The sequence below is a fragment of the Vitis vinifera genome, chromosome 13, assembly GCF_030704535.1.
Source record: "Vitis vinifera cultivar Pinot Noir 40024 chromosome 13, ASM3070453v1".
In the NCBI taxonomy this organism is placed as follows: Eukaryota; Viridiplantae; Streptophyta; class Magnoliopsida; order Vitales; family Vitaceae; genus Vitis; species Vitis vinifera.
In genome coordinates, this window is record NC_081817.1 from 6,995,384 (window position 1) to 7,014,230 (window position 18,847).

General features: G+C 34.0%; 1 protein-coding gene across 6 annotated transcripts; it reads right to left on the reverse strand.

Moving 5' to 3' along the window:
- Positions 1-10,377: 10,377 nt before the first annotated feature.
- Positions 10,378-17,174, reverse strand: LOC100854399 (uncharacterized). Of its 6 annotated transcripts, XM_010660033.3 has the most exons (7): positions 16,995-17,146; positions 15,055-15,130; positions 14,493-14,952; positions 13,263-13,536; positions 12,347-12,434; positions 11,179-11,245; positions 10,378-10,830 (listed from the first exon to the last, which is right to left on the reverse strand). In XM_010660033.3, exons 4-7 carry the CDS (start codon positions 13,387-13,389, stop codon positions 10,777-10,779), a joined length of 336 nt encoding a protein of 111 aa, XP_010658335.1. In that variant the 5' UTR covers positions 13,390-13,536; positions 14,493-14,952; positions 15,055-15,130; positions 16,995-17,146; the 3' UTR covers positions 10,378-10,776. The 6 variants fall into 6 exon arrangements, with proteins under 6 accessions (XP_010658335.1, XP_003633469.1, XP_059598079.1 ...); XM_003633421.4 differs by lacking the exon at positions 14,493-14,952; XM_059742096.1 differs by lacking the exons at positions 14,493-14,952; positions 15,055-15,130 and adding an exon at positions 16,013-16,720.
- Positions 17,175-18,847: the final 1,673 nt, after the last annotated feature.

The following is an 18,847-nucleotide window of genomic DNA, read 5'->3' on the forward strand; positions in this document are numbered from 1 at the left end:
TACGTATGTGCCTCTAGTAGACAAATGAGGCAAAGGCAACCAAACGGGCCCCTCCGTCTCTTACAGCACCTAAAGTGGTTATCAATTATATACACAGTGGACACGTAGATAATAAATAGTATTCCAAAAAGCATAGTCGAATGCTAGTCCGCACAGCTTCTATAATTGAGAGATTGCATACCGTTCAGTGCACGTTCACTGATGAAAGTGTCCAACCGATAAATGAACCCATTACCTTCCCTCATATCAACTCCAACAAGGTGATCCTACCACACGAGGATGCCCTAGTCTTAACACTTGGAGTCAATGGTTTTGACTTGCATAGAATTCTAATCAATCTCGGAAGCTCCGCAAATCTCTTGCAAATGTCGGCCTATAGGCAAATAAGGTACCCTCCGTCTACTTTAGAAAATCCCGATCACATCCTAATCGGCTTTAACAAAGCAACAATAGTCTCCCTAGGCAATATCGTTATTGTCGTCTAGGTTGACCCAATCACCTTAAACATCCACTTCTCAGTAGTAGAGGACTTATCACCCTACAACGTCATTATGAGACAGATATGGCTACACAAAATGAAAGTCATCTCGTCTACATATCATCAAATCGTAAAATACCTTATTGAGGCTGGGCAAGTGGACTTACTTAGTAACCAATTAGTTGCTCGACAATACTACCAGGTGATTATAAAAGCCGAGTAGACAGACTTAGCCGAAGACGAACTCAAGTCGTCAAGTGCAAAGAGCCAATAACAATTACAATAACAGGTGAAGAGGGATCCACCAGCCGCTAATCCCCTGCTACCCATTGTCCTTATCAGACAAAGAAGGTCATATGACAAACGCCAACTCTTTGCTAACGACAGAGGAGTGTAGCCACCTAGAAGCCCTGCTCTGTCAAAACGCAGATATCTCCGCCTAGACCTATTCAAATATGCTAGGAATCAACCCTTCTGTGGTTGCTCATAAGCTAAATATTCTCCTGAATACATGTCTTTTGAGACAAAAAATTCAAAGCTTCCACCCGGATCACCATAAAGTAATCTAAACAAAAATTGATAAGTTGTTGGTCGTTAGCTTTATTCGAGAAGTCGCCTATCTAGATTTGTTAGCCAACGTCGTGGTGGTCCCAAAGAAATGAGGAACCTTGCAAGTATGTGTGGATTATACGAACTTAAACGATGTTTGCCCGAATAATAGCTTCTTTTTGCCCCAAATTGATCAAATTGTTGATTCTATGTCAAGGAATGGAATTCTCTTTTTCTTAGATGCTTTTTTTGGATACCACCAAATCCCCATAATCTGGTCAGATTAAGAAAAAACATTATTCATTATTTCTCATGGATTATACTGTTATAGCGTCATGCCTTTTGGACTAAAAAATACGGGCGCAATGTATTAATGGTTGATGACAAGAATCTTTAAACCATTTATGGGACGGAGAGTAGAGGTGTACATTGATGACATAGTCGTCAAAAGTAAAACATGCACAAAACACATTCAGCACTTAAAAGAAATGTTTGACTTAATGCGGAAATATAATATGAAACTTAAGCCGCTTAAATGTGCATTTGGCGTCAGTATAGACAAGTATCTTGATTTTTTTGGTGACCCAACAAGGAATCGAAATAAACCTAGATCAAGTAAAATTCATGCTTGAGATGCCCATTTCGTCCACTAAGAAAGAAATGCAGTGACTCATGGATCGTCTAGTAACCTTGGGTTGGTTTATAACTTGCTTCACTGATAAGCTCCGTTATTTCTTCACTATTTTGCGCGGAACCCAAACGTTTAGCTGGACTAAGGAATGTAAAAGTGCCTTTGATGCTATCAAGCACTACCTCATAGAACCTCACATTTTAAGCAGTCTAGAGGTGGGCGAGAAACTATACATGTATTTCACTATGTCAGACTACGCAGTTAGTGTCGTCTCGTAGTCCTTCACTTTCTCGCAACCATTTGGTGGTGCAAGTTGTTTGAAATATCATTTTCAGTTGTATGGCCTAACGGCCCTAAGGCCGAGTGACTAATTTGTCCCAAAGTGGGTCAGACGGACAAATTGTCCTCCACGCATTTACTCACCCATTAATGTGTAGATTACGCGCCAGACACGCTCCATATTAAATGTAATCGTTACTAGAAAACATTTCATTATCAACGGGTCATCAAAATAAGACAATTGTTATGCATCGGCAATCAATGTCATAATATCACGTAATCAAGCACAATTAAGGTGTTATTAAGATACTTGGAAAGGCGTTACATTGGAATAAATATAAATAACCATGCAAACTCCATAAATGGTATACGCTTTCTTTCTGACAAAATTCTCTTACTTGTTTAAGCCACTTATTGACTTTAGCATTGGAGGGGTGTGCCCAGACAAACCATCTGGATAGCCTTTTGTGCAAATACCGCAACCATTTGTATCTCGAGCAAGCTAGACGAAACCATTGGTCATGCCATTTATCCAACTCTTGGAAGCTAAATAAGGGACAATTATCAGAGCAAAGGAACATTTTTGGTTAAAGTGAAGAAAGCTAGTCTGGACATTCAATGTATAGTGCCTAGACGGATGAGCACATCCTCTATCTGGACAAACTTCAACCAAACAAAGAAAAACATCTAGACAAACTATGTACAAACATACTTTGTGACAGATGAGCACAATCTCCATCCAAATAAACTTCACCCAAAATAAAGAAAAACATTCGAACAGACTATGTTTGGACACACTATTTCGAACAGACTATATCTTGGCAGACTATGTCCGAATAGACTATGTCTAGACAAACTATGCCCGAACAAACTATATTCGAACATATAAATGAGCATATCAGAATTCACCCACTAAAGCTTATTTAACCAAGTCAGTCCAAGTATATCAATAAAGTTAAAAGTAGTTTAAAACAACTATCTATTACACATTATTAATAGGGTAACATAAGAATAAATGTCGGACTTAAAGGAGCCATAAAAGCCATGCAAAGGTTACGAAATTCAACTTTATAAAGTAACAAAGCATAAGAAAAAATAAAGAAGAGAAAACTCCCATAAAAACTATCCATTATGTAGTCTAACTTAATCTTTGGAGGGATCTGTTTCGACAATATTCAAACACACCTTGATTTGCAGGAATAACTAAGGAAATGAGACATGAAAGGTATGGGAAAAAAAAAAAAAAAAAAAACAATGGCCCAACATCAACTAATATAAATGGCAAGATAAATAAAAAAAATATATATATTTTTTTATCCATAACACTCCAAACTTTTAGAACCTACTTCGAGACAAAATATGTTGATAATTTCTCAAAGAAAACATTAAAAATTTTAATTATATAAATATGAAAAATAATTGAAAGGAAAAATTATAAATAAAAATTATGTTTAAGAAATATTTAAAAATATAGAAAACAAGTTAAAGACATTCTGAATTTTCAAAACAACTTTTATTATATAAAAAAAAATATAAAAGAAATATTTTAAAAATTCTCAAAAATGATTTTTTGAGAACTTTAAAAAAAAAAAAAAAAAAAACCATTCCTTAATGAGCCATCATTCTTTAACGCATAGTTGGTATGTAAAACTTTTCCTTGAGTCATTTTTCATACCTTAGCTTAGCATGGTTGTGGACCCCACATTTCACTCGATGGTGAACTCACTTTTTATTTGTGAAAAAATTATTTTTTAGAAAAAAAATTGGAATCGTCACTTATTTTTGTTTTATTTTTAAAGTGAAAACAAAATAAGAAAGAAAACCCTAAGTGTGACTCTTTATTCGAAAAAAACAGTATGTGGAAAACCAAAGTCAAGTTCAAGGGTCAGGTTACTTATTGGGAAGGTACGGTTGTGAGCCGTAGCACTCCTCTAAACCCTATAATAAGGTCTCTACTAAATAAGGTGAGACAAGTGTAGCAATTGAAAAGGAAATTAATGGATACCAATGAAATGATCAAATAATAAAACAAATCGAGCATAAAAACGAATAAATAAATGAAGTAGGAGTGGGAGCATACCTTAGCAGCAAATAAGAACATGCTATTATGAAATGGGATTAGTGCACAATAATGAATACAAAATATATCACATGTGTCACAAAACAGAGTAAGAAATCCTCAATGGCAATTATGCACTTCACTCAAATCATTTTTAAAGAAAATATCTTGGATGTTGAGCCTTTACCAAAGCCCAATTTATTTTGCATGAATTAATCCCACAAATTTCGTTATTTTGAAATTACGAAAAATTCATTCATGCTTATTAAAAATCGAGAAAATCGGAAAATTATTTGAAAATCAAAGAAAATTTGTAAAAATGCGTACTTGAAAGGAAATGTAGCAGATTTATTAAAAAACAAAAACAAAAACAAAAAAAATGGGATTTTTGGTGACTTTCAACCCTAAGGAAGGAAGGAAGAAGAAAAGAAATGACTTAAACTTATTTGAAAACCAGAATAGAATTAAAATTATTTGAAAATCCGGAGTTTTGAAAATTGAAATTTTGAAAATTAAATTTGAAAATTAAATTTGAAAATTGGAGTTTTGAAAATTGAAGTTTTAAAAAATTATTCGAAAATTGGAGTTTTGAAAATTAAATTTTTACACTAAAAGATGAAAAAAAAAAAAAAAAAAAAACAAAGAGGATGACATGTGGCCTTTAGGTGGTGCACTAAAGGATGGTCATGCAAGAGTGGGACCCGGGGTGCAAGGTGGCTGCTCTGTGGATACTAGTGGTTTCAATTTAGAGCAAGTAGCTTGTTTGTTGACCTTCTACTGGCATAAGTATACCTTCGTGGGTTGGTCGAAATAGAAACTTCACTCTTAAATTTGTGTTGTTCTTGACAACGTTTTAAAAACTGGACTGGACCGACTGGTCCAACCAATCTAACTGTCAACTGGTGGCCTTCCTGGTTCAGTCCTTTCCTCTAAACCGTTTAGCTATTGAATCGGTCACGAACCGTCTAAACTAACGATTGGACTAGTAAATCGGGTGAACCGAATGGTTCTTCAAGAACCGAATTTTTGAATTACCCCTTTTTTTCGTTCAAAACAACCCCTTTGCTCATTAGACTCTAAGTCTCTAGCAGCCTCCACCTCCAATCCATTGGAAGGATGTGCCAATGACTGGCCGACGTCCACTAGCGTGGTAAGGCTAGGTGGGATGTGAGAGAAAATGGGTAGTAAAAGAGAGATTATGAGCTATAAGAGAGAAAGATGATGAGATGAGAAGGAAGTAGGGGGGTGTTAGTTGGGGTAGTGCCTAGAGTCCCATCGCAGACGATGGTTGACGAGAGTGGCAGCAGTGGGGGTCAATGATGACAAGTTGCAGTAGGTATGGTGAGGGAAAAAAAGAAGAAAGAAGAAAGAAAATAAAGAGAAGGGAAATAGGGGAAATGAGGGTGGCTTGTGGCAATTAAGGCTTATTTTTTAATGAACAGTTAGAATGAAGCCTAAAAATGGAGGGTCTAGATTAGTTCTCTAAAAATGGATATAAAGAATTGAGTTTGGATGTTAGACCAAAGAAAAGGCCAAAAATAAAATATAAAAAAAAAAAATTAAAAACCACAATTAAAAATGGGCTTAAAATAATTTTTGAGGTCTATAATTATATATATTATATTTAATAAAATTTTAAATATTAATATATTTATATTTATCTTTATAATTTAATTTAACATATCAAATATAAAAATAAAATAATATTAAATTTTTTAATTATATATATTTTAAATTTCTTATAAATATTTTTTATTTTATATAATATATAAATTATATATTTATGACGTCACCGGTTTGACCAGTGAACCGTAAACCGGTAACTTTTCTGGTTCAATGACCGATCCGATTTTGAAAGGTTCTTGAACATTGCCATTAGGACATCATCCACCAGGAATACTATCAAATATATATTCCATAAAACTGAGTACGAGTGGAAAGCCTTGGTTGGGTTAAGCCAAAGATAGATTCTATGTTATCTCTCTCATTTTCTTCCCGTGAAGACATTTGTTTGTAAAATGAAGCGTTGGCCAAACTTGTTCCCCGAGAACTCAAAGTTTATTTCATCATGCTCTGAGTTTTGAGAAGATAGATAGAAAGCAGTAACAATTCCTGTGCATTTGTCAAGAACAAGCTAAATCTCAGAGCCTCCATTATAGGACTTGTTGTGGTTAAAAACCCATGTAGGCACTAGTTTCTACTAAATGGCACATCGATACACTTCCTTATAGCAACACCCCTCGCTCTAGAAAGCATAAATAGTAAACCCAGACAGAGAACCCAAAATTTTTTTATTCCAAGAGGAAGAGACTGAGGAAGTGTGGTGAGCATGGTAATGAGATTCCGACATGGAGTTTTCTAGCTTGAGGTTTGGATTTGCTAAAATAAGGATTTTGATGGAGGCTTTGCCAACGCTTTGGGTGGCCATGCATGCATGGGTCATATGTGCGTGGGTAGGATGGTGGTGCATAGGTGACTCCAAGCTGCTGGAGCTTGTGGATGATGGTGGAGCCAACAAAACCATGGTGACCAATGACAAGGACCTTGGCGGATTGGTTTGAAAGGAAAGAGTCCACAGTAGTTTCGTGACTAGAGCTTCCTATTGTCAGAGATTAGAGTGGGAACGAGAAAGAGAGTGAGAACAAGCGTGAGAATGAGAATGAGATTGGGTGAGTGCACAATTTCTGACCTTCCAACTATTTTAACTTCTATAGTCTAGAAACTGCTTGCGAGACCTTCCTTGGCTACTGAATTATTGTGCATATCACCAGAGACTTTTTATGATTTACTTTTTATTCACACAGTTGGCAATCATGTTCTGAAGCAGTCTCATTGGCTTCATTGCCAACTAAATCAACATTTGAAGCCACTTCTAGAAAGTTGGGTGATAACTTGAATGTCGTGAAGACTTAGTAGCAAGCTAGAAGACTCGAAAGGAAATGGCCATGTACACTAAGATGGCCATACCCATAAGAGCTTCATACATGTAGAAAGTGGAAGGAAATGAGCTAAAGGTGGATTATGTGATGGTGGAAATGATGATGTACTTAGTAGGTATGAAGGATAAGGAGATGAATAGTGGGGATGACAGGTTGCTTTATGCATAAAGTGGTTTGGCCCAAGAGGTGGGCTTGATGGAGGAGGGCTTTTTATGGAGGATTTTGCAAAGGACCGGAGTGATTGCGTTAATGAGGTGCTACTATGGAATTCTAGCCGTCATCTCCATGCAAAGAAGTCATGATGGGGTCAAATCCTCAAGGATACAGTTCATTCAGCCTGTCAAAGGCTCTTGACCATAAGGGAACAACTAAACAAATCTCCAGCTCTCTTCATCTCTCATTTTTCCATGCAACCCTCTTTCAATAAAGTACAAGCCCGAGACACGCATCTACCAATTGTGTCGCATTGCTCCTACTCTCATCCTTAGGGCCTTCAATTTCTTTACTCTGTGATGACCCATGTTCACCCAAATAGCAAAACAAACTCACTAACCAACTTTTGGTACCCTCAAAACTGTGTCAAACTTGAGAAACAATCACCAGCATTCCAAGGAAATGCAAAAGAAATTGCACTTATCCTCATAAACATCCTTGAAATTATCGAGTATTATCTCACCCAATCTCATAAACGCCTTTGATTCACCAGCACTAAGAACATCCTGGTGCTCCAAAATTATTGTGCCCAACTCTCCATAGATAGACATCAGAAACAAGGGAAAATGGGAAGCAATAAGAAAATAGAGCACAAATGAAAGAAGCAAATGGAACCAACCATGGCCACATTTCACATTTTAATCAACGAGCTAAGAATTGGTGGATGAAAAAAGAAGCAGAGAACATGATTCTCGTACGTCATATAGTAAAACTGAATTGTGTTCAGGATATACTTAAAAAAAACAAAACACAATAGATGAATATAGCAAGATCTAGTCCATCAACAACTTGATAGGCAACAAGCGATGCATGAACATATAATATTCACACCCATATCAGTAATCAATACTCAAAATCAATAAGCAAAGAGGAAAAGAAAAAAAAACAGTGAAATGCACGATAACGATACCTGAAAGTTTATTTTCCAATAATGTATTTTTGGGTTGCAGCTCACTACTCTTTCTTATCCTCCCAATCACCGGAAACCCATAATATTTCTTTGTGTCCCCTCGCACCTCTCTCGCTTCTTGCCCCTCTTCTTGCAACTTTTTTTTTTTTCTGCACCTTCTTACTCCACTGCTCCCCGCTCAACAAAAAAAGTTTCTATCTCAACCACCACCATGGCAAGGTGGTAGTGTGTTTTTCCACACGTCCCATGCAGCTTGCTCACTTGTGGAGGTCATCCCCCACTCCTCTCTGTAGTGATAGTGTTTCACCATCCTACCCCTAAAAAACCAAGCTTCCCAGGTGGTGACAAATACATATTCCATGAAATGCAATCAATGAAAGCAATTAAAAAAACAAAAAAAAAAAATGTCCCTTGGTCCCAAAAGAGGGGTCTACAATGGTGTAATTAATCCTCTAATTCTAGGATATGATATCCGAACATGATATCATAGAGTAGCATATCCTTTGAGATATGTTATATTATATTATATTTATATTTAGTTTGTGAAATGAATAAAAAAAATAACATAGAATATATATTATTGTTCAATGCTTAAAATTAAAAATACATTATATTTCAATATTTTTTATTTTAAAAAATGAAATTTCTCTTACATTTAACAATTTATGATTAAAATATTTAAATTAAATAAATAAAAATTTAAAATTAATTAAAAAAAAATTATGATACAAAATATATGCATATCTCACATCTTAGGATAAGATTAACATATCTTATCTAGAAGGGATATAAAAAAAAAAAGGAAAATAATATATCTCACCACTTATCATAATTGAACATAAAATAAGTTATTAGATAGTTTATCTTATCTCATTACAAACTAAATATGAGATATTATAATATTTTTTTCTTTTATCCTATTTCATGGTTTATCCAATCAACCAAACATAACTTAAGGTTACGTTTGGTTGGAAAGATATGATATGCATATCTTAAGATACCATATTTCATTTGATAGGATATCCTAAAATATGATTTCCAACTAAATATGATATCTTTAATAGATATCCTATGAATATATAATATTGTAAGGTAACATATACAATGAGATATGTTATATTATATTATATTATGTTGATATTTAATTTGTAAAATGAATAAAACAATAATATGGAATATATATTATTTTCAATATTTAAAATAAAAATGATATCACATTTTAATATTTATATTTAAAAAAATGAAAGTTCTCTTATATTTAACAAGTTTCATGATTAAAATATTTAAACTTTATAAAAAAAAATATTATGTTATTCAATATATAAAAATAATTTATATATCATATATTAATATTATTTTATAAATTTTTTTTTAACCATAAATTTAATTTATAATAAAAAGTTTTATTTAGAAAATGAGTATATAAAAAAATAATAAATAATAAATTTATGATACAAGAAGATATGCATATCTCTTATCATAGCATGAAATTAACATATATGATGTAGAAGGAATAAAAAAAATTGTGAATAATATATTTTATCACTTTATCTTATCCCATATTTGGTTGAATATAGGATCGAAATAAGTAATAGGCTGACTTATCTTATCTCATCACCAATCAAACATAAAATATAATATAATATCCTCTTTTTTATCCTATCTCATGCTATCTCCAACCAACCAAACATAGCTAAAGGTATCAAGACTTTTTAGTAGCCAAAATAAATATGAGATTAGGATTTGTTCATACTTGTGAAATAAGTATGGCAATGAGGCAGCCGAATGAGTTTAGATCAAAATAAACAGGTTAGAGAGTTGGGTTAGAGTGTTTGGAACAAGTTCAAGTATTACTTTATCCCTCCCACCCCACTTATAAATATAATTAAATTTTTAATACATATAAAATAGTTAAAAAAAAAAAAAAAACTACTTTTAAGTTATACAAATTACAATATTTCTTTATCTAAAAATATATTTATTTTTAATATAATTAAAAAAAATTAACTAATCCCATCCAGCCTCACTTAAATATTTTATTGAGATGGAGATGAGAATTAATTTATATAATCGAGATAAGACAACTCATCCTGACCCACCGCATTGCCATCCCTGCTGTCAAGAGAGCATCAACTAATGTGTATAAACTTAGCAAGAAATATAACAACCTGCACTGGAGGATCAAGAGGAAAATAAAAACCAAAATTGATATCCTACATACACTGTGAGCATGTTTGAAGGAAATGAAATGGAAAATTATTACAATGATTGATTACTAGAAATTCTCATTCTCATGAAAAACAAAAACTCACTCCTGTATGGTATTGTAATTCACCTTTATTTTTATTCCTATCATGTCTGTATTTTATACCAGGAACATTTAGCACCACTCTTCAGATAACTCATTCAAAGATCACCAAAAAAATACCAGAGAAATGTCATGCGTCCACGACTCAGTAAGAATCTCTTTCAAGTGTCTTAATAAAACAGCAACAACAACATCATGTAATAATCAATTTTTCTGTCCTATAAATGAGAGAGCGAAACTGTTCAAATTGCTGTCTAAATTTTAATCAGAAGCCAAAAATAAAAATTCAATTTTGGCTCCATTGGGAGTTAATCTGAAGTTTAGCAGAGGCTTTTCAGAGTTCATATGATCAAGAAATGGAAGAATCAGCAGCTAGAAAGGAATAGAGCATGTCCAACCTTCCACTAGAATTAATCATACAGCCCCTCATCTTGCCAGATATCAACTAAAAAATCTACCATCTCCTGAAATCCACAAATCAAGCAAATTCATAATGGTGTTTTTCCCCCAAAAAAATAAAAGATATTAACTGAGGAAGAAATAATAAACTGTATCAGGATCATTTAGAGGTTCTGATCACTGCAGTTTGATTGCCTTGCATTTTCTAAACCCATCCTATATGATGCAGCAATGACCCACACAGCCATGTCCTATGTGGTTATAATGATGGAATTTCAATGGGATTTTCAATGACTCCATTTCAATGGGATGTTCAAATGCATACTCAATTTCATTCCATGGCATGATTTAAAATTACATAATTGAATATCTAAAAAGATTCTTTGGTTGGTTTGAGCATCAAAGAAGCTTACAGTCAAAGGGATTGGCTCTGAAAAAGGCTCATTAGTTGAGAGCAAATCCTCATAAGTCATTGACCAGCTGCAAAGAAAACTTCCAGCAGTTAATTTCCATATAATGGTTTAGAAGCAAGAAAGGATGATGACAGGAAAAAGCCTGAGCCGTCACAAAGTAATATGATACTCATAAATGAAATAAGAAAGGATTATGCATTCTTTTGTAGGTGTATTTGCAATCCTTCACTTTTCTTTTGGGATTTTTTCCTCAATGTACAGTCACCAGTCATGAATTTCAAAGCTGAATCACCATTTCAAATGTAAATATCTCTCCTTTTGAAGGTAGCACACAATTCTCATGAATTCAGAGTCCAAATGTTGGGTGGCCAACCTAACTGAGATTCCTAGTATAGCTTTCTCAGAATCTAGACCATCAGTTGAAAATATGAAGCAAACCCCTCAAAATCTTGAATGAGTCCATTTTGCAAGTGCAGAAATGGATACATTAAGGGAAATGCCAAGAAAATATCCAAGTCTGTAAACTACACTTCAATATAAAAAAAGTTTGGATTACTATGTCAGTATGAAAACTTGTCATTAATAATTTTTTCTTTTTTCTGAAAGGCCCTTTTGTACAAAAGTTTAAAGCATGAGATTTATAATACAGGGGAGACAATATTTGTCACATATGAACAAAAACATCACCGTATGCCCTTGGTCTCAAATTCAAAAGCACAGGGTTTACACTTTACAGCGTTCTGCTAAATTGAAATATTACATAAGAGAAAATATTGATGCCCTTCAAAGTTCAGACTCATGCATGCAATTTCAACTAGATGTATGTGTTTCCTTTTTCTCTTTTGCATTTTTTATGCTGAGGACAAGCCCACAAAAGAACAGCCGGTAAGGTGAATAGTGGCACTCTCCAACTTATTTGCCCAACCATTCTGTACAAATTTTATTCATTATACTATTATGGCATAATTTTCATCCAGTGATTCATGCAACTATGATTTTTACTTTGTTTCACCCTGAAAAGTGGAAATATTTCCAGAAACTTCTACTGTTTCAGTTATAGAGTTCTTTAAGGGAGACCATTCCCAAATCATACAGATCGATAATATGGAATTTTAACCATAAAGTTTGTATCGGGAAATGAAAGAGCTCCAGAAAAGCATGTCAATACCTTATAATTGGATCCTTCTGCTTTCTTTGTGACTTTTGGGATTGATCTCCAACCCACTCTCTTCTTCTGTCATGCCAAGCAATTGCAGCTACAAGATATATACCAGATTACACTCAGAAAACTACTAAATTTATGAAAAACTGAGTATGAAAAAGGGAAAAAATGCTAGTAATATTAAGCTATAGAGGATAACACCAAGAGGAAAGAAAAACTTCATTGAGCCAATCATAAAATTTCAAATTAATTTCTAATCTTCATTTTTTCTTTTAATCAAAATTTTTAACAACTTAACTTTCTAATGCAACCTCAGAGTATATAATGATATCTTAATTATCAGGCATCCCAGAGGGCTGCACTGCAGGATATAAATTTTTGTGTTTGATGTGTCAAGGGAAAAAATTAGCCTTTTGTTGACTGCAATTTTAAAGGAAAATTTAATCCATTCTTGGACAGATATTCCCCCAAGATAGCGACCTGGGCATAGATCCAATGAGAGAAAGTCAACATGCCACCTTGTTTTTCTTTCCTTTTTTTTTTTTTTTTGTTTAAATTTCCTCTTAGATTTTTACATCTAGAACAATTTATTGAGTCCAATATACCAAAGTAGCATTGCCTGTTTTTGTAAAGGATTTTTGTTCATAACTGCATATCTAAAATTATATATAAAAAAAAAATCTTACTTTGAATACTACAATGACATAGATACTAAAAAAAAAAAAATCTTTCTGGGCCTCATAGCATTGAATAGTTAGGAGTTATTTGATTGGACTACTGGAGAGGGAGATGGGAGGTAGTTAGTTGATCTATAATCTTCAATAGAATTATTGATATTTAGTTTGTTGTTCAGCAAAATGTCCACTAATTTTCTCCTTCTGTCCAACTTAGAGAGAAATCTAGAGAAAGTGAGGGTGGTTACCATGGTTGATGAATACAAAGGTGCTCACTTCCATAGGCTCCTTTTGTTCATTAGCGGATGCTGAACACTCCAAAGTTTGCTTCTCATTGGAATGGGAACCTCCAGTATTGACCTCTGCCATCTCCATAATGAACGACCATTCCCTTTTGCAATGACACAGGAGTTAATGACTGGTGTTCCTTTTTAGAAGTCCTCCCAAGGTTCTGCTAATAGATATAGCCACCTGGAATGTAGCTAGGTTTCCAATGCAACTACTCTGCGTAAACTAGCTCTTCTGTGCAATAAACAGATAAAAAGAAAAGAGAAAAATATCAGCCTGGATGCAATACATGTTATTCCAATCAAGAACTCCATATATATATTGGAGATAATTAAGACAATGTCTCTAAAATTTATAATGAAGTCCTCTCAATCTCTGAGAAATTCATCTTACCCAATTTTTACATTAAGCATATGTGACCTGGTTTCCAAATCATTCAAGTCCATCTGAAATAAATCTAGAATGACAACATTCATTCCTTTTCCCTATTAGAGTTCATTCTTGAATTCTTCTTCCAAATTATTTCATAGAGCGCTAATTGAGATTAGAGTGGCAATTGGCTCGAGGAGAAAGGTCATGCACTTGTCTAGGAGGTAAAAAACTTTGCCATGTGTATGTATCACTCAAGCCATTAACGTATTAACTAAGCAAGATGCATCTCTAATCTGATGAGCAATACAGATGTACCAGAAGATTTTGGTATAACAAATAGCTTTATGCAGCCTATTCAAATCTGAGCAAGACAGATATAGCAGAAGATTTTGGTATAATGAATAGCTTTATGCAGCCCATTCAAATCTTATTCTAGGCATGGAAAGTTGAGTAATAGCTAAAATTTAGGTTATGTAGTGAGGATAAATCTCCAAGATATACATCAAGAAAGGGAATTAGTATTAGTTGGAACTGAAGTAGGATTAGTATTTGTTGGAGTTTAATTAGGAGGAGCTAATTATTAGACTCATAATAGGAGAATTAGAATTAGAGTTATAATAGGTTATTAGAATCCTAGTAAAATTTGGAATTCTTAGATAAACCTATAAATAAGGCTAATTGATGTAAACCAAGAAAGAAATTCAGAATCTCTTCCCTCTGCTGCACCTCTGGCAAGCCTAACTGAAGCCACACTGATACATCTACAACCATTTTCTCTCTGCACTACCTCAGAGAAAGACCCCTTCTGCAGGCATTACCTGTCTTCTGCTCCCCTCCTTTGACCTCTGCTGCAGCATCTCTCCTTTTGAATCTGAGAAAGAACCACACTAAGATCCCTCAACTTTTTGGCCAGAATGGTCCACCCTCCCACCACTACCCTGCCTTCAGGGAAGATCAGAACCCTTGGCCTCAATGGATTTAACTGAACATTGAATAAAACTTTCCATCTCCTTTTGAAAGGCTTTCCATCCTGAAAGACCTCTCTCCTCCCAAACCTTGCAAAACTCCTTCCCGCCTAATTTATTGCAACAAGCTTCCACCCCCTCCAGAAACTGAGACAAGCTCACCTTTCTGAATCCAATCCACCTAGAGGAACCTCAGCTCCTCTCCAAAATGCTTCCTCTCAAGCCTCCATTGACCTCCTCAACAATGATTTGGAAGGATTTCAACACCACTGTGAACCAGCTCTTACCTCCCATGCTAGCTCTCTTAGCTTCCCTATGATGATAATTAGCCAAATTTTTATAGGGTTAAGGGAGCAAAGATATTCCCTAAAACCTGCCACATTTAGTCTACATATTTAACTTCACCGTTTCTTACCCAAAAAGGTTGCTGCAAAACAATCTGACTCCATGACTGAATCCGAAACAAACCTCAAAGGCTCATGAGACCAACCCTGCACTTCCAGAAAGTACAGTCAAAAAGAGCTTGCACTGATATATATTGAGCTACAATCAAGCCTAAACTGAGCTATAGTCAAGCTTAAATTCAACAGGCTATGAAAACCCCAATCGGAGTATCATAATGTTTGCCACTATAGACTGAAATGTTCCTCTATCAGTGTATATAGAAAAAATTTTAGGAAGAAGAAAGAAACAACAAAACAAAATAAAATCATTAATAAATTCCAGAGCTTTCTGACAAGTTTTAACCTCAATAGGATTGGAGTTAGAATGAGCTATGACCATAGAAAGAAAGCATACACTACAAAATCATTTAAAGGGCAAACCCAAAGGCTTTTGTTTATGAATAACAATTTTAGCCTTCAAATCAGACCCAAAGGCCCAAAGCCAAATGAGATCATTTTTGAGGACATAGAGAACCAAATATTTGAACCCTAAATCCCTATTCCTTTTTTTTTTTCTTTCTTTTGTTTTTTGAATAGGCACCTTAAATATCTATATTTTTTTCTCTTTTACGTTTTATCCATGTCTCTAGGTCAATGTTTTTCTTACTTGAGACAATATAACAGAATCAAAAATTTCAGAAGGAAGAATGCAACAAGGAATAAGTAAATATAGTGCTCAAACTAATTCCTTACGTTCCTTAGATGGTCTGCCCCACTTGATCATTGATTAATGATGCTCAAACTCTTTACTGTTTCCTTCTTATTTTTATTCCATTATGAGGATATCAATAAAAATTTAGTGCCTAAACCCTTCCAACCTCATAAATTGATCTCTAAATGCAAACCAAAAAAGAGGATTAAACCCTTTACATATTTAAATATTTGGGGTTTCAAACCCATCTTGATAAGGCACTGTAAATGGAATTTTACTTCTGTTGAAGATTCTCCCCAGCACTTTATGCTTCTTTAGGCTTTGCTTGCCACATCGAAGAGAGAGAAGAACAGGGAATCAGAATCTTACTATAGCCCTTCCCATTCCCAACAGCTGTAAGATTAATGTTTTCACTTCTTTTCCTCAATCTTGTTTGCAACCAAATTCAGAATTAGTCTCCAAGTGCTCCACTTTCCACCACCAACACAAGCAAAGAGAGATTTGCAAATTCTCCCTTCAAAACTAAAAAGATAAGCTCCAACAATCATATCTTGTTCAACATAGACTCAATTAGGAAACCCTATCCTTGTTTGATCTAAACCCAAATTAGCGTGTAAACCAAACCCTTCATAAATCCCCTTTTTACAATTCAATTCCAAACAAGAAGCTTCAAAACTGTCCTTTCAAATTCAGGGGATTTCTCCCTTCAACGGAGACCCAATCATGACAAACCCAGCCTTGGCATTTCATCCTTCAAACCCCAATAGCCACAACAACAACAACAACAACAAGAATAAAAATTAAAACTTTTATTATTGTAATCATGAAGCTCCAAGCTTAATATCTCAGAAAAATTCCTTCACATCTCTCCAAGATCCATAAAATTCCTCATCCAGAACTCGGAACATTTGTACAACGCAACCTCGAGAGCACCGCTCCACAAAATGCCATGTTTGGCTTCTAAGATCCCCAACATCAATAATCACCTATACCAAATTAACATTCCTTAATCTTAACATCTCAGATATGGAATTAATTAAAACCATAACAACAAACTGAGCCAATACAGGAAAATCCCCACAAAAACTCCAACTCATTAACAAAACCCACCGAAACCCATCAATTTCTTTCCATAATTATCAATGCATTCACCACAAAAACAAAAAACAAAAAAAAAAACAAAAAAAAAAAAAAACAGAAAGAACCCATCTGAGAACCAACAGATTTACACACAAATCTCCAAAAAATAGAAGACCATACCTGAGTCGGAGAGGAGAAGTAGATCGGAGAACGGAGGAAGAAGATTCCGTATTTTAGAGAGAGAAAATAAAGAATTCAACGTTAGATTTTGAGTCTTTGTAGGCTAATAAAAAACAATTAAACATAGATTTGTATATTTTGTTTTTTTTTTATTTTATGTTTTTTGGTTTGTTCGCTTACTGTTTCCATTCTCTCTCTAGATGACATGGATATGATTTGGAATTTGCAGTGGATAAGCCACGTGTTATATTCCTTGTGACCATAATACCCTCCACCTAACGACTTCAACTAAAATATTTTAGGGCCTTTTTGTCATTTTCTAAATAATTTCCAACAAAATGATGCCACAAAATAAAATATTTATATATTTCATCTTGCAAATGGATATTAATATATTATTCTATGGTAGCTGAGCTGTTAGCCCCTCACTCTAACATCGTGGCAAAAGGGCCTCATGGACCGATGGACGGAAACATTAAACCTATGGGGGCAGCCGAGAAAGTGACAAGCTACTGAAAGTTTGGTAAGCATCGCAAAGGCTTTCCCGTGGTGTGACACTAGTCGATCATAGCAATTTTAATCATACAAAATCAATTATCTTTATTTTTAAGTAATATTTGATCTCAAAAAATATTAAGAAAAAAAAATGAAGGAAAATCGTTTTTATATTTAATTTATTATGAAAAATTAAAATTAATTTAAAACTCATTTATTTTTAAATTATATAATTTTTATATAAAGAAAAAGATAAATGAAATAGCTTTCAAGAAATATGTACATAAAAAAATGAATTTTTGTAATTTGGATAAATGGCCCTTTGAAAAAAATAAAATTCATTGATGCTTTTTATATGGCAAGGTACTAATAATAATAAACTAGATAAATAAAGAAGAAAATGAATGATTCTTAATACAACACAACAAATTTTTACCAACATCTTGATGATTTAAGTTTGTGACATATGATTCAACATTTTGCAATATTTGCTAAATAGTAAAGTTGGAAAACACTTTTTCCTGAATAAAATGATAATTGATCTCGATGTCCTTTGTATAAGTGTGAAATGTTAGGTCGTGAGACCTACTAAGAATTTAGTAGTGATAGTGGCTAGGGATCAATATTTAACCTCAACACTAGACTATATTTCGCTTGAAGTCCAAGATATGCAATTTGAACTAAGAAAGATGCAATAGTTGATTGTGCTCTACCTTATAACTAGATAGTCAATCCAATATAGACAATGAAAAGCTTTTAAGTGTAAGGGAACTTTGTGATAAATATTGAAATGTCATAAGTGAGAGTCCTTTTAATTAATCATCAAATGCATGTAATTGCACACAAAATTTTCATGTTTGGGTTTTGAAAATTTGTCACATAAGGTTTACAACATGTGTGAGATCCGGTCTAGTAAGTATAAGGTATTGTAAAGAGTCACATAATTGACAATATTCAATGGAGTCGATTGGTCCATGATCATCACGAGAATGAGTGGTTTTTGAAACAATAGGGGTATTTATTTTAAAGGCTTCAAGCATGTTGGCTTTGGCAAGGAGGTCACTATCATATTTTGTTTGGGAGAGTGTAAGACCACTAGAAAAATATTTGACTTCAAAATTGAGGAAATAATTAAGTTGGCAAAGATTCTTGAGAGTAAATTCTTCGTGTAGCTGACAAATGAGCTAAGAAATAAGAGAAGAGACATTGTCAATGAGAATGATCGCATTTACATACACGAGTAACAAAATTAAGTTAGATTCGTGTCAATAAATGAATAAAGAGGAATTGTCGCTACTACATCTAAAACCAAAAAAGAAGATATATTGAGATCATTTTGAAACCAAACATATGGGTGT

What these genes read in the sequence shown, in the direction of transcription:
- LOC100854399 (XM_059742094.1), bottom strand. Translation starts at nt 13,389, where the DNA reads ATGGAGATGGCAGAGGTCAATACTGGAGGTTCCCATTCCAATGAGAAG. An exon ending in CTTTGTATTCATCAACCATG is followed by an intron (nt 12,435 to 13,262) that starts GTAACCACCCTC and finishes TATATCTTGTAG; the next exon opens with CTGCAATTGCTTGGCATGAC. An exon ending in CAGAAGGATCCAATTATAAG is followed by an intron (nt 11,246 to 12,346) that starts GTATTGACATGC and finishes TTTTCTTTGCAG; the next exon opens with CTGGTCAATGACTTATGAGG.